The sequence below is a fragment of the Nothobranchius furzeri genome, chromosome 6, assembly GCF_043380555.1.
Source record: "Nothobranchius furzeri strain GRZ-AD chromosome 6, NfurGRZ-RIMD1, whole genome shotgun sequence".
Lineage (NCBI taxonomy): Eukaryota > Metazoa > Chordata > Actinopteri > Cyprinodontiformes > Nothobranchiidae > Nothobranchius > Nothobranchius furzeri.
Window position 1 is genome coordinate 36,676,833 of NC_091746.1, and position 15,626 is coordinate 36,692,458.

Sequence of the window (15,626 nt, forward strand, 5' to 3'; positions counted from 1 at the left end):
AATTATGAACAGCCATAGCTCCCACCCCCGCTCCCCTTCCCACACCTCACACCACCCACGTTCGCACAAATAGCTTCTAGTACTAGTAGAAATTAATGTTTTTAAATCAGTCAATCAAGTTTATTTATGTAGCGCTTTCCAAACCTGCAAATGTGCGGAAAGCACTAAACGCATCATAATGTTTCTGCTATCACACACCTAGAATCTGGTGGTTCATAACTGGCAACAGCCACGAAACTCGTGGAACGGCAGTGAGAAAGAAATATGTTTGCTCAAAGTTGACTGTAGTAACCACATTTAACTCAATTCCTTTGTATGGCAAGCACATTCGAAGAAATTGACAAATAAAGTATTCTATTCTATTCTATTCTATTTGATTCTTACAAATTGCACCTTTAAATTGATCTCATATATTGACATGAAAAGAAACCTGATATTTATTAACTGTTTTAAATGACCCATTTATGATTGTTCTTTGTGCAGTGCTTTGGTCAGCTCACATGCTGTGTTTAAATGTGTTATATAGATAAAATGGTATATTACAAAGTAATAAAATCCTACATTTGGTTGAAAAAAATCCCACAAATTTCAGGATTAGTCAGAATTTTGCCAAGAAAAATAACTTTAAATTATTTCTGAGATTTGTAAATTATAAATCTGCAAGAAAGAGTCAAAATTTGTCAGAGAAATAAACCCTCTATTTTAAAGAACATTTTGTTGTAATAGAAAAAAGTGATACTGCTTGTTTATGTCTGCATGATTGTGATGAAACATTTCTGCTCTGCGTAACTTGATTCATCCACATCTGTCCTGCTGAGTAAAACATCACGTGATGTTCACAGGACAACGACGGTGCTGAGCAGCCTGAACCCTGGCTGGTGAAGGAGATGGACTCCTGCATTTCCAACATTTTTCTACACAACGACCAGGAGGCTTTCAGTCAGCTCCTCAACCTCATCCTCAACGAATGTATTCCTGGTGAGGTTCCCACACAGCCATGGCTCACATAGATGTTCACACGCATAATAAAAATAAAAATAAAAGTCATTTTAGTATAAAACAAAGACAAAGTGAACTTATTTAATATGTTCACATATGACACTGGAAGGTGCTGTGTCAGGGAACTTCAGCAGCATAGTGTGTAAAAAGCAAGCAGACTGGTGATGATGTAGATTTAACATGAACAATGACAGGGTATCTGCAGGTCCTTAAAAAGTCTTAGAAAGTCTTAAATTAGCTTTTCCAAATTTAAGGCCTTAAAAATCCTTAAAAATGACAAATAATCCTTAAATAGTTTCCAAAGGTCTTAAATTACCAAAGACCCAATAAACAAGATTCTTTTATTTCTATGAAATTTTCGTGAATTTCTAGTTAGTTTGGCATTTTTTGTGTATGATACTGGCGTAAGCGGAACCGTACACATTCGGTTGGTTGTGAAAGGGGGCTATTTTTAGATGAGCATGCTAGTGGGAGTTTGCGCCATGGGGAATACATGGCAACATTAATGGTAACTGGATGGCTAATGCCACGTTCACGACGTGGTTAGCACCAGATCCAGGCAATAGCTGGAAATTATAGCTTAAATTTAATTTAAAAAAAAAAAAAAGGCTTAAATTTGGTCAAAGTGGCCTTAAAAAAGGTCTTAAAAAGTCTTAAATTTGGCACCCTTAAACCTGCAGATACCCTGCAGCTAAACTCTAGTTTTTTTTGTGCATATTGGTATTTAAACTGCTGCTGATTTGGATAAAGGCTCTTGCTTTTGCCCATGGTCTAGTGGACTACATGCACAGTGAGACGGGGTCCACGGCCTTGATGGTGGCAGCAGGAAGAGGATTCACGTCACAGATACAGCAGCTGCTCAGTCTGGGGGCTGACATCAACTTGAAGGCTGCTAACGGATGGTGGGACATTTCAGTTTATTACAGCAAAACATTATGATTCTGATCTATATTTGTTTTCTGGGGAACCTTTGCACCCGATCCTAGCAATAAACATGAATAATGATGTCACCGTTTGCTTTGCGGGCTCATTTAGCAAAATGCAGCACACGTGTGACTCTCATTACTCTATTCCAGGACAGCCTTGGACTTTGCTAAACACTTCCAACAGACAGAAGCTATGGATTTTCTCCGATCTTCCATGTAAGTGTGGTGCTCAAGAATGTGATTTTATTTAATCAAGCAACTTCTGAATGATCTCTGTGCTGGGGTGTTGTTCTCTTGGTGATAGAAATACTTGTAGCTCCAAAGTTCCTCCTGCATCAGCGGTTGGGTTCTGACGCCTGGACTGTGATCAATTTTCGGGTCACACTGAGTCAGTATGCACGACAATCTAATGTTAAGTTTTCTTTTATCTGGTCTAGTCATGCAACTGTAAACACATTTCTGCAGTTTAGCAACATTTGAGCTGATTTTCTCATCACAATTAACTTACAGAGGATCTTATTTAGGCCTCTGCTTGTCTCATGTCTCTTGCTGTTTTGGAAGATATTTTGCGAATGATTCAAGGTTTTTGGGACGCGAGAATGTTTTCAGACATTTTTGAAACTCCATGAATGTTGACAGTCACAGCCCAGTGTCGGAGTGCCACAGACTGCATTTAAACAAGACAATAAAATCCCAGTAAGAATTCAGAGTAGTTTGATTTTAGATTAGATTTCCTTGTCTTATGCGTTCCTAACCAGGTCGTTAGAGTGGTTGGGCTATGGGTGCTGATGACCTTTATCTTGTTCTTGTGCAGACCTTTAGTGGAGGGGAGTGAGCTGGAGGATGACGCTCTGATGCAGCATGGAGCCCCAGAGCTGAACGCTGAAGAGCAGGAGCTTCTCAGAGTGTACCACCACAGCTTTGATGATCAGCGGGTGGATCTGGATCTCATCATGACCCTGCTTCACAACATTTGCTCCACCACCAGTGATGGTGAGGCTCAGCACTGCAGGCACTATCCTGTCTAAATGCCTCTGAAGGAACTTAGGTGATGATTGACGCAGTCAGGAGGAAAATCTGAGCCCAGCCTATTCTTAAATAAAGTTTTCCTCCCCAAAAAAGCACAAATGGAACTGAAAGAAGGAAACATTTCAGCCTGTCATTTATGTGCAGATGTAAAAAAATACTTATCTGAGTAGGTCCTCCTCAGGGCCCTTAAGTAGACTTTCTCAGGAAAGATGGGGAATTCCCCAGAAAGATGAGCTGGCAGGTTGATTTCCCCCATCAGCTGTGTCATCCTGTCATCTGCAGGTGCTGTTCTGATTTTCCTCCCTGGATACGATGAAATAGTGTCCCTCAGGGACCGTATCATGTTTGCTGATAAAGGATTCTTCACAAACCCTGATAGGTAACTCCATCTGAGAACATTATTGTGTCTTTATATAAAGCTGAATGGTTTATTCAGAAAGAAGATAATTTGATAGAACAGTTTGTGTTTGTTTGAAGGAGTCTGTGTTTGCTGATTGTGATGATTCCTTATGCGGTTTCTAGAGCTCAGAGTTGTAGGAACTTGGTTTCTATGTGAATAATAAACTTTAACACATTTTAAGCAAAGACACTAGAGTGGTGATTTGGTCTGCTGGCAAGTTGGCAGATCAGAAATAACCACAACTTCATGAGTTTATATTCCGTTTATTTAAAGGTCAGTGATGTTTAAACTGTTGTATAAATTAACTTCTTTAAAACAAGAGATCTTCTTTATGGTTGCTATGTTTGCACGTCTTTTATCTGAGTGAGCTTCTGAAGATGAAAACCTCACTACTGTCAAGCACTGCTGTTCATTTATTACTGTACAGAAAAGCTGTTTTTGTGTTATAAGTTAACCTGATTTTAGGGTTTGTAGTGAGTGCAAGGTTAACTTTGCAACATGTAGGACAACACTGGTTGATGTGAACCGGGGCTTTTCTTTCTCCCGGTTCCGGTTGAGTGAACGCTGGCGCGTCTCGCTGCCGCTGCTCGCTGGCAAACAAACTTTTTGTATTTTTTTTCTTCTTTTTAACCCTAGTCACATCCCTGTGTCGGTGAAAACTCATTTTCACCTACCTGCTCAGCTTGCGTTCTGGTTGCACATCACCACCTCCCTGCTCCACTCCATAATGTGGTCCAGCAGGATTTCTGTGTGCCTCACACTGGCCTGGATCATCCTGTCGCTCATTCTTCTGTCCGTGGATGGCCTTCTCCAGTACTCGGCGGCAGAGCTCTTTAACCTCCGCTTCCACTACTCCGGATCTCCACCACCAGCTCTGTGCCTCTTCCCCGACATCACCTTCCAGCCTCGCCGTCGGTATATCCATCGGGGGTCCCGGCGGAACCTCCATCTCGACGGCTCCAAAGGAATACCCTCCTTCTGGTCCACGACTAGCCGGCGGCTACCCAGGAATACCTGCCGAGCTGCCGACTCCAGCGTGTTAGCCCAGCTGGCTAGTCGGGCTAATGCTCCTGTCGCCAGGGACTTCCGCACTGCTAATTTTGGTCTTCTCAACATTCGCTCCCTCTCTGGTAAAGGACATCTCCTCCAAGATACCATCAATGACCATAAGCTAGACTTTCTTTGTCTGAACGAAACATGGCAACAACCCGGCGATTTCTCACAACTCAATGACTGTACTCCTCCCGGATTTGTTTACCTCTCCAAACCCCGTGGGTCGGGCCGCGGCGGTGGTCTCGCGATACTCTATCGCGAGACTTGGAAGGTCCTTCCCGTAAGCCTTCCTCCTCTCACCACTCTGGAATGCCTCGCCTGTCAACTCTCCGGCCCGACCCCCACAATAATTGTCACTGTTTATCGTCCCCCCAAGTTCAGCCCTGAGTTTTTAAATGAACTCTCTGCTCTTTTATCCCATCTGTCCGCCCTTTCCCCAAATGTAATTTTACTGGGTGATTTTAATATTCATATGGACAATATGGCCCTCCCCCACAGCAAAGACTTCTCCTCATCTTTGGACAGCCTCAGTTTTCATCAATATGCCAATTTTCCCACTCACATTAAAGGTCACACCCTGGATTTAATCTGCTGCTCCGGCCTGACCCCCTCCAACTGTACAGCTGACCCGCTCCCTATCACGGACCACTTCCTCATCTCCTTTTCTGTTCCCCTCCGTCTCTCCATCATCAAGTCACCACGTATCATTTCTTTTCGTAATATTAAGGACATTGATCTAGCCTCCCTGTCCTCCAGTTTTGCCACCTTGACCCCTAATTTGTCCTCTACTCCTGATGATCTTGTCATTCAGTACAATAACGGTCTGGTTTCTATCCTTAATTCATTTGCTCCCATCAAATCCCGCTCTGTATATTTTACTCGGTCTGCTCCATGGTTCACCCCTGCCCTTCGCTCCTTGAAAGCTACCAACCGGAGGCTTGAAAGACTCTACAAGAAAACCGGTCTCACCATCCATAAAGACTTATATTCTGCTCAGATTTCTCTCTACAAGGACTCCATCTCCCATGCCAAATCTCAGTATTACTCCGGTCTCATCTCGTCCAACTCCAGCAACACTAAAACATTATTTTCCATCATGAACAGCATTTTTCAGCCTCCCGACTCCTTACCCATCCATCTTTACTCTTCAGAAACCTGTAACTCTCTCCTTCAGTTTTTTAATGATAAGGTCAATAGAATCCATCTCTCTTTACCTCATTCCTCCCCTCCCTCTCCTGATTTATTTGAACCCACCATTCCGTTCTCCTCCTTTGAACTTCCCCATCCCTCAGAAATATTAGATTACATCACCAAATCCAAACCTTCCACCTGTCAACTGGACCCTATTCCAACTGTTTTAGTTAAATCGTGCCTTTCTTCTCTGCTCCCTTTTATAACAGCCATTGTTCATTCCTCACTATCCTCTGGTACGGTCCCATCCCTATTCAAATCCGCTTCAGTCAGCCCTATTCTAAAAAAACCTGGTTTAGATCCCAATGATTTCAATAACCTCCGTCCCATTTCCCATCTTCCCTTCATTTCCAAAGTCCTTGAGAAAACTGTTGCATCTCAGCTCCATTCACATCTCACCCGCAATAACCTTTATGAACAGTTTCAGTCTGGCATCCGTCCCCACCACAGCACAGAAACAGCTCTCATCAAGATCACTAACGACCTACTCATTGCTGCTGATTCTGGTTTAATCTCTATTCTTATTCTCCTCGATCTGAGTGCGGCCTTTGACACCATTTCTCATCCCATCCTCCTCAATAGACTCTCTTCCTTAGGCATCACTCACCCCCCCCCCCCCCCCCCCCCCCCCCTCAGCTGGTTTCAATCTTACCTTACTGGCCGCACTCAGTTCATCCAGTTAAAATCCTTTACCTCAGAACCCTCCCCAGTCAAGTCAGGTGTGCCCCAGGGCTCTGTCCGGGGGCCCCTCCTCTTCATAGTATATCTCCTCCCTATCGGCAAAATCTTCCGCAAATTCAATATCCAGTTTCACTGCTTTGCAGATGACACCCAGCTCTACATTTCCAGTAAGCCCAACTCAACTCTCCCACCATCCTCCCTTACACTCTGCCTCTCTGAAATCAAATCATGGTTCACCTCTAATTTCCTCAAACTCAACGGCAATAAAACTGAACTTCTTCTTGTTGGCACTAACTCCACCCTCTCAACATCTGACAGCTTTTCTTTAACTATTGACAGCGCCACAGTCTCCCCCTCACCTCATGTCAAGAGTCTGGGTGTCATTCTCGACAGCTCACTTTCTTTTCAGGCTCACATTAATAACTTAATTCGGTCAGCATACTTCCATCTACGTTCCATTAACCGTCTTCGTCCCTCACTGACCCCTCACACTGCCGCCATTCTCGTCCACAGCCTCGTCACCTCCCGTATCGACTATTGCAATTCACTTCTTTATGGTCTTCCCAACAAACTCCTTCATATACTGCAACTGGTCCAGAATTCAGCAGCCCGTATTATCACCAGAACCCCTTCCTTTCACCACATCACCCCGGTTCTCCAGCAGCTTCACTGGCTCCCAGTTAAATTCAGGTCCATCTTCAAAATCCTCCTCCATACCTTCAAAGCAATCCACAACCTCTCTCCTCGATATATCTCAGACCTTATAAGTATTCACACCCCGTCGCGTTCACTCAGATCTTCTTCTTCCATCCATCTTGCGGTTCCTTCTGCCCATCTCGCTACCATGGGGAGCAGAGCTTTCAGCCGCTCTGCTCCTCGACTCTGGAACTCACTTCCCCCAGACATCAGGAACGTCGACAGTTTTACCCTTTTCAAAACAAAACTCAAAACACACATGTTTAAATCTGCCTACAACCTCTGATTTTATTGAAATGTTTCTCTCTGTTTTTTCTTCTTTGGGTTTTATTATTGTTTTATTGTATTTTATCACGTGTTTTGTGTAAAGTGACCTTGGGTGTCCTGAAAGGCGCTTTTAAATAAAATGTATTATTATTATTATTATTATTATTATTATTATGGTGACGTTTACTGAGAAACAGTTTTTACTGGTTATCTTTAAAATATGATAGTTTCTCTGAGTTTCACAGTTAAGTTGAATGTGAAAATAGTCATCTACCCTAATTTCCTGCATTAGCCATAGATGGGGAAATGCTCAGATTAGAAAAGCCAATCAGATTTATGTCACACAGAAAATGAGAATTTATGGACTCGCCCATCTTAGTTCGAGACGAGGAAGGACGTTTTTTTGGTGTCCAGGGTACAGCAGAGAATGTCATGGCTAGTAGAAGCTAACCGTTAGCATTAGCAAGTCTATCACGTGGCAGAACGCCTGCTTCCTGTGTTATTGGTGGGATAAAACATTAAAGTTGCAAAGCAAACAGTCAGGGGGAGGGTTGCGTTGCTGTTAGCTAATCAGAGCTGAAATTGAGCCGTCGTCTGCTCTCCTCTCTTCTGGCTATCCTGAAACAGAAGCACCATAGTTTTTTTTCACAGTAAATTATTCACAAGGCATTCATTCGTACAGGAGACCACAGTAGATTTATTCAAATAACGAGTGAATGAGGGCATTAAAAAAGAATACATTAAAAGGATGTTCCACCCAATGTAAATTTTTGTCTGTTGCCATGTTCACCATAGTTGAATAAGTAGGAAAAAACTATTTGTAACCAGCCCAGTGATTCCCCTTATCCGGCAGTACTCCTTTAACTTTAGCGTAGCATAAGCCAACGTAAGAGAATGGTACAAACTAGCCTTGTGTGTGAAAAAGTTATTGAAATTATTCGTGATTCTAATTCTGCTAGGTGACCTCAAAATTCATATTTACTACAAGTAAAAATACGTAAAACAAAGAAATCACAGGCACCACTTGGAACTAGTTTATGAAAAAGCACAGCTGTAAGCTTTCGCTGACACAGCAGCCTCAAAGCCACCTACTTTTTGATAAACACCCTGAATCACACACACATGTTGCAGTCTGTACAATTTATGAGGTCATCAAGCAGAATTAGGATCACTATTGAGTAATTTTTCACACTCCAGGCTATTCACTTACATTGTTTTATGCTAAGCTAAAGCTAAAGGAGTGTTGCCGAATCAGGAGAATGACTGGGCTGGTTGCAAAGTTTTTTTTTCTTCCCCCTACTTATCTAACAATGAGGAATATGGCGACAGACAAAATTTTACTTTGGGGTGGAGTATCCCTTTAAAGTATGTTAAAAGCACAGTTCCTCTAACCTGTAGCTTGTCCGTCTGATGTGTGCTATCTCTCAGCTACCAGGTGTTGACTTTACATTCAGACATGCAGACTCTGGATCAGAAAAAGGCAATGAAGCCTTCGCCACCTGGAATCAGGAAGATAGTAAGTAGCTCCTTCTTTAAGATGGCAAATCCGACTAAATAATACTGAAGGATGTCCACCCTGCACGCCAGAGTTGTTAAGAGTTGATAACGAATGAATTAATAAATGATTGGCTGAAGGAATTAGCTCATGAATGAATGGGTGAATGGGGTTAGTTTTCCAACACTGATCAAACTTAAATCTGACTAAAGAAGTTCTAGATAACAATTGAAGCCTTGTGTTCTTATTTTTCAGATCCTCTCTACTAACATTGCTGAAACAAGCATCACCATCAATGATGTGGTCTTTGTCATTAACTCCGGAAAGGTCAAAGAGGTGCTGTTGCAGAAAAGACAGAAGTTGACTCTAATTGTTTGTACTTGACTCACCTTTTGTTGCCGTTTTTGCAGAAATCCTTTGACACACTCAGTCGTGTCTCCATGTTAAAGACAGTTTGGGTGTCCAAAGCTAGTGTTCTGCAAAGAAAAGGAAGGTAAGATTAGGACGTTACCGTCTGAGTTTCTTTATCAGAGCAGAAAGGGGCCTCTGCCTCCTATTCTGGGATGATTCCTAGTCAGAGTCGATGAATCAGAAAGAAAATAGAAATTATTCCCTTCTTATTATATTTATATATTAGTCATGGCTCAATCCATAATTTCTTTTACTGTTTCTTGTTGTACAAAGTCGTACTGGGGTGTGTTGTGTCCCTGCAGAGCTGGGCGATGTCAACCAGGAGTTTGCTTCCACCTCTTCAGTCGGCTCAGGTTCAACAACATGCAGGAGTTCCAGGTTCCTCAGCTGCTGCGGATGCCGCTGCAGGTAGATCCACAGATGGCACACTAACAGAAGTTATTATACTTAATAAAATTCAGATGTGCAGTGATACAAAATAACACTTAAAACACAGCATTGACAGTGTTAAAATGAACATTAGACATGGCTGGCAAATATTTTTCAGGATTATTAAACACGTTAGCTTTAGTTTAGATGACTTATGCTGAACACAAACCTTGTGGGCCAGATGTGGAACAATTTTATAATTTTTAATATTATGTAAAACACTTTCACATGCATACATGTTGCACTCACATTTTTATAGGGAGCCCAAGTCTCCCCTTCTGGTCGGCTCATGGGTCCCTGAAACAAGAGTAAATGATTGCAAGTCAATGGGGCAAAAAAAGTTACTTTCAAATCTGCTTTGCCTTACACCCTGAATCACACACACATGTTGCACTTCAATTTAATTGAAACGTAATGATGTGCGTTTTGACCATGTCTACTATGTACTTTAAGATTTGTTAGCATGTAAAAACGAATTAAAACACCTACAAATCAAACGTCACGTCACATAAATGACATTACTGCAGGATCTTCTCTCCCCAGCGTAGCTGCTACTTACCACATGACCAGATTTTTGGTGGTTTTCTCCACGTTTAATTCTCCTTTTGTCTTGGAAGGATTCGAAGCTCTCTAAACTTAACTTTTTCTCTTCTCCGTGTCTAGTTCGATGATGTCAGTTTGGTGACACGAGCATTTGTAGTCAGTTACGTCTTTTTGCACAAAACCTAAAATAACTTTTGCTGCCGTTAAAAATAACCGCTTTCTTGGCATCAAAATGTGTCTTTAATGTTCATGGACATCATATGTGAAATCCATGGCACAAATCAAACAGGATCAGAAAATAACTTTTGTCCTCTCTCAGACTCCCATTCAGTTTTTTGGGGGGGCAGTTGGGGACCCATGATCCGGAGGTAGATGGGTGGGATTTAGGCTCCCTGTAATATCCTCACTGATTGTTTTGGCACCAAACATAAGCGTTTGCTTAAGCCTGAGTCCTCATCTGGTTGAGTGTAAACTAGGGATGCACCGATCAGGTTTTTTGCTGCCGATCACCGATACCGATATCAAAGAATGCTGATCACCGATACCGATCACATGGATTGGCCAGAAATTTTCTACAACATTATAATGAGTGCTACAAACTACATAATCTGGGAATAAAGGAAATGTAACCTAATCTAAAATGGTCTGATCGGTCTGCTTTGATCTATTTTGAAAACTCCGATCAAAACCGATAGGGGCGCTATCGGCCGATTGGGATCAAATGCCGATCCATCGGTGCATCCCTAGTGTAAACGTGGAAATAAAGGCTCCTCAGTAGTGCCAACTACTGTGTTCTGCTTGGGTATGAAAGTGTGAAAAGACAGTTTACTGGTACTACTAGTGTTTCTTCCCCGACAGGAGGTGTTAAAATGTGAAGGAGGGGGTAACATAAGAAACATGATAGTGGGTTAAAAATGGGTTTAATTGTTATAAAAGGTTCTAAAAACAAATGCAAACAGATGGTAAGCATTATTAAAACAATGCCTAACAAATACCAAGACTAAAAGGATAACATTTAAAGGACGACTTAACATTAAAACACCTGGTTAAAACTTACCGAAACAGAAGGTGTTTTAAAAAACACAAGTTGATTATAAAAACCGACGCACTACAAAAACACCCAGTGTTTTAAAATCCCAAAGTCGGTAAAGTACGATGTTACCCTTAAAAACAATACATAAACCAAAACGATCACAGATCTTCTGAAACACACAAAAGGGGTTTAAAACAAAGCGTAAGGCCTGGAGGACAGCAGAACCCCTAGACTGCTGCCTCCCAGACTGCTGAGGGCACAGCCTTTTTATTCCAGGTGTGGGTTGTCAGAGCGATTCAGCTCAGCTGTGCTCCTCAGCAGCCTGGGGGAGAGGAGGAGGAGGGGCGGTGTCTGGCTGATCACCGGGGCTGGGTGATCCTGGCTCCTGCACCTGAAGAGGCCAGACTGGTGGCCATAACATTTAGGAATAATAATAAAACAATGATATTTGAATTTGATTATAATGTTATCATATTATGTGCTTGTCAGGAGCTTTGTCTGCAGACCAAGCTGCTGGCTCCTTCCTGTCCAGTACATGAATTCTTGTCCAGAGCTCCTCAGCCACCTCCTTCACATGCAATCAAGAGTGCTGTGCAAATGCTAAAGGTAACTTCCTCTTTTTTTATGCCAGAGAAGCTGCACACACACAGCTCCATGCTTGCATACTGTAGCTGTGTCCACGATCCCAGCAGCGCCCGCTCACAGCTGTTCTGTTCAGACCATAGATGCTCTGGACCAGAACGAAGACCTGACTGATCTGGGCTACCACCTGGCTGATCTGCCTGTCGAGCCTCATCTGGGCAAGATGGTGCTTTGTGCTGTTATGCTCAAGTGCCTTGACCCCATCCTCACCATTGCTTGTACGCTGGCCTATCGGGACCCTTTTGTCCTCCCCACTGACGGCTCTCAGAAAAGAGCTGCTTTGGAGTCCCGCAGACGATTCACCTCCAACAGCTTTAGTGACCACATGGCCCTGCTTAGAGTGTTCCAGGTACTTGTGTGTGTGTATGTGTGTGTGCGTGCGTGTGTGTGTTGAGTAAGAATATCTAATCTTATCTACTGCATTGAAACTCCAAAGGTATTTATTTTTTATGTTTCCCTTATTTAACCAACAAGTCCCTTGAGCTCATCGGTTCTTTTTCAGGGAAGATCCGGTCAAGATTTATAAGCTAAAATGTCAAACGTCAGTACGTTTTAAGTGATTTTACAAACAAGTTGAATCAGACACAAGTACATCATTCAGCCTGGGTTATTGATACCCAAAAGATGCTAGGTTACCACAGCTGTAGAGTTTGGACTACCTGAAGGTAACATACCTTCTGATGCGATAAAAGTCTGCTACTGGAGGAGAAAGAAGCCACTTACATTCAGACAGGAAAACTCTGGATGCGTCTTGGGTGACCAGATCCCAGCTTGCCAAATGTGAGACAGAGACTACTCGGTGTGGGACAAAGTGAAGTTCCAATGTAATGAAAACAACAAACAAAACTTATATTCTGCCTTTTAGCCCTAACATCACTGTTACATATACATAAAATTATTATTCGTATTATCATCATATATTTCTTGTATATATTTTATTTGAATTCAACATGAACAAGCATACAGCAAAAGCTTTACTGTTTCACAGTTCCTCACACGTTACCACAACATAACTCTTTGGGCCTTCTGTAGTGGCTCTGATCATATTAATAATATAGATAGGCCCACAATAATTAAAAAACAAATGCAGGTTTAAGCAGGACCCTCTCCCCCGAGGATGGTGGATGATATCATCCCTATTTTGGGTCCCACCATCTTAGACATTTTTAACTCTAGCTTGGCCACTGGTGTATTTCCTACTTCTTTTAAAAAGGCGGTTGTGCAACCAATTAAAAAAAAAACCTGGTTTAGACCTCTCAAACCTTGCAAACTTCCGACCAATCTCCAAATTACCGTTTTTGTCTAAGGTCCTTGAAAAGATTGTCTATTCACAGATTACAGCACACATGAATAGCTTTTCTCTGGTTGATGTGTTCCAGTCTGGGTTTAGGCCACTTCACAGTACTGAATCAGCCCTTCTTCGCGTGACCAATGACATCCTGGTGGCCTCTGACTCTAGGTCTCCTGTTTTGCTCCTTCTATTAGATCTTTCTGCAGCATTTGATACCATTGACCATGATATTTTCCTGGATAGACTTGAGTCATGGGTGGGCTTAGGGGTACCTCACTTCAGTGGTTCTGCTCATACCTGTCAAACAGAGTTTTCAAGGTTCAGTTGGGTAATTGTTCCTCTACATGCCTTCCACTTCCATGGGGAGTTCTGCAGGGGTCTGTGCTTGGGCCTCTCCTGTTTTCAATTTACATCCTCCTCCTGGGTTCCATCCTGAGGAAATATGGCCTGAGCTATCATATCTATGCAGATGATTGCCAAATGAACCTGGCTTTGAACAAACCAGGCTCCCCCTCTCTTCTGGACCAATGTTTGGCGGAAGTGAGGGTTTGGCTTGCCAACAATTTCCTGAAGCTGAATGATTTTAAGTCTGAGGCACTCCTCATGACCCCTAACTAAACCATACACTTATCTTCTGATTTGGACACTCTCCCATATGACCTCAATCAGTGTGTTACCAACCTGGGGGTGAAACTGGATACTCACTTTTCCATAGGCCCCCTCAGATTAACGCAGTGGTCAGATCGTGTTTTTATCAGCTGCGCAGACTAGTTTGCTTAAAACCGATCCTGAAACGAGCACACCTGGAATCCGTAATTCATGCTTTTATCATCTCCCGACTAGATTACACAAATTCCATTTTCATTGGTTTACCTGCCTCTGCTCTTAACAGGCTTCAGGTCATACAGAACGCGGCAGCCAGGTTTTTAACAAACACCCCTAGAAGAGACCATATCACACCTGTACTGGCGCAGCTCCACTGGCTACCCGTAAACTTCAGAGTCAAAGTTTAAAATCCTGATTTTTGTCTTTACGGCCCTGAATGGTCTGGCTCCGGATTACCTGTCTGATCTTGTGACTCTTTATGTGCCAAACCGGGCGTTGAGATCTACTGATTGCCTGCTGCTTCACGTTCCAACAATGAAATACAAAACGCGGGGGCAGTGTGCTTTTGTCTATGCTGCTCCGACACTTTGGAATGCTCTTCCTCTTTCAGTGAGGCCATCCCTCCTCCGTTTCAAGTCACTACTTAAGGCTCACTTTTACGACCAGGCATTTTAAAATCCCTGACTTTTATTATTTTACTATGTGTCTTTTTATTGACCGTGATTATCTGCTTTGTTGTGTATTTTATTGTTGACCGTGTTTTGTTTTTATGTTGTGTTTTTACTTTTTATTCTGTACAGCACTTTGGCCGGCTGCCATGCCGTTTTTAAATGTGCTTTATAATAGGGATGCACCGATACCGATTCCAGTATCGGTAAAAGTTAACCGATACCAGGAACCGATACCAATGCAGTTGCTTGAAAATGGCTTCGCTGTAACTTGTCATTTCTGTTCACCTAATTTTATTTTTCTTCATATATTTCACTTTTTATCTACCTCACAGTCATTTTCTGTTGAAAGCAGAGAAGAAAATAAAATCTGTATTCCAAATCATTGCATTTTTTCGTGTGGTAGAAGTATCGGTATCAGTAATCGGTATCGACGAATACTAAGATCCATGTATCGGTATCGTATCGGTTTAGAAAAAAGGGGTATCGTTGCATCCCTACTTTATAAATAATGTTGGTATGGTATGGTATGGTATGTTTTCAGAGTTTTCATTGAATGTTTTCCACAACAGAATGACAGTAAAAGTACCAATAATAGTTTTTAGATCTATTTATGTTTGTTTTAAATTTATTTTCCACTAAAATCAGCATCTCATTGCTATTTTTCTCATAATACAGAAACAAAATGTTTGTTTAAACCTGACAACACATCTCTTCTAGATTTTAGGTGAGAGAAATAAACATCAAATTCTAATCTCTAAAACATTCAGATCTAATGTAATAATAGTTTCTTAGAGTTACTTTTTGCCTCAAATGAGAATAAGTGATCCAAGCTTATTTCTTCACTGTGCTTAAAGGGGCTCAGCATGTACGCAGGTATCTGAAACCGCAGCACCTTGTCTGTGTTAGAACCTCCATTGTGTTTATCATGGACCTGTCTAATTACTGGAAAACCTGCTTTTGACGTCTTCCAATCAGAATCTGCTCAGAGACATGAAAAAATGACTCAGAAACAACAAAGACTCTGTCGAGTATCTCTAAACACGTTTAATTCACGAGTTTACAGAATTTTCTCCTCCGTGCTCACTCACGCGTGTTTTGGTGATTCGGGTGCGCTCCACACACGCTCCGGATCTGTGTTAAAGTCCCGCCTCAGTTTGATTGACAGCAATAGGCAGATTTCTCCACACTTTCTTTTATAAGATTGAAACTTGAAACGGGAAACTGTCAATAATGCGGGACATGAGTCTCAATTTGCGGGACACG

The 15,626-nt window shown here is 42.1% G+C and overlaps 1 protein-coding gene and 1 long non-coding RNA gene across 3 annotated transcripts in view; one reads left to right on the forward strand and one right to left on the reverse strand.

Annotated features, from left to right (window-relative positions):
- The window catches only part of ythdc2 (YTH domain containing 2), a 44,517-nt gene that overhangs the window by 17,018 nt on the left and 11,873 nt on the right, over window positions 1-15,626 (forward strand). For both annotated transcript variants that reach the window (XM_015974160.3, XM_015974168.3), the window contains exons 11-21: window positions 843-978; window positions 1,775-1,901; window positions 2,076-2,141; window positions 2,740-2,918; window positions 3,237-3,333; window positions 8,671-8,758; window positions 8,993-9,073; window positions 9,148-9,230; window positions 9,451-9,556; window positions 11,643-11,759; window positions 11,872-12,144. In XM_015974160.3, coding sequence (XP_015829646.3) covers window positions 843-978; window positions 1,775-1,901; window positions 2,076-2,141; window positions 2,740-2,918; window positions 3,237-3,333; window positions 8,671-8,758; window positions 8,993-9,073; window positions 9,148-9,230; window positions 9,451-9,556; window positions 11,643-11,759; window positions 11,872-12,144 — 1,353 coding nt within the window. The remainder of the gene's footprint in view (window positions 1-842; window positions 979-1,774; window positions 1,902-2,075; window positions 2,142-2,739; window positions 2,919-3,236; window positions 3,334-8,670; window positions 8,759-8,992; window positions 9,074-9,147; window positions 9,231-9,450; window positions 9,557-11,642; window positions 11,760-11,871; window positions 12,145-15,626) is intronic.
- On the reverse strand, window positions 7,729-9,561 carry LOC107394950 (uncharacterized). Its single transcript, XR_001574071.3, has 4 exons — window positions 9,428-9,561; window positions 9,127-9,213; window positions 8,635-8,741; window positions 7,729-7,860 (listed from the first exon to the last, which is right to left on the reverse strand). It is a non-coding gene; the product is annotated as an uncharacterized lncRNA (long non-coding RNA).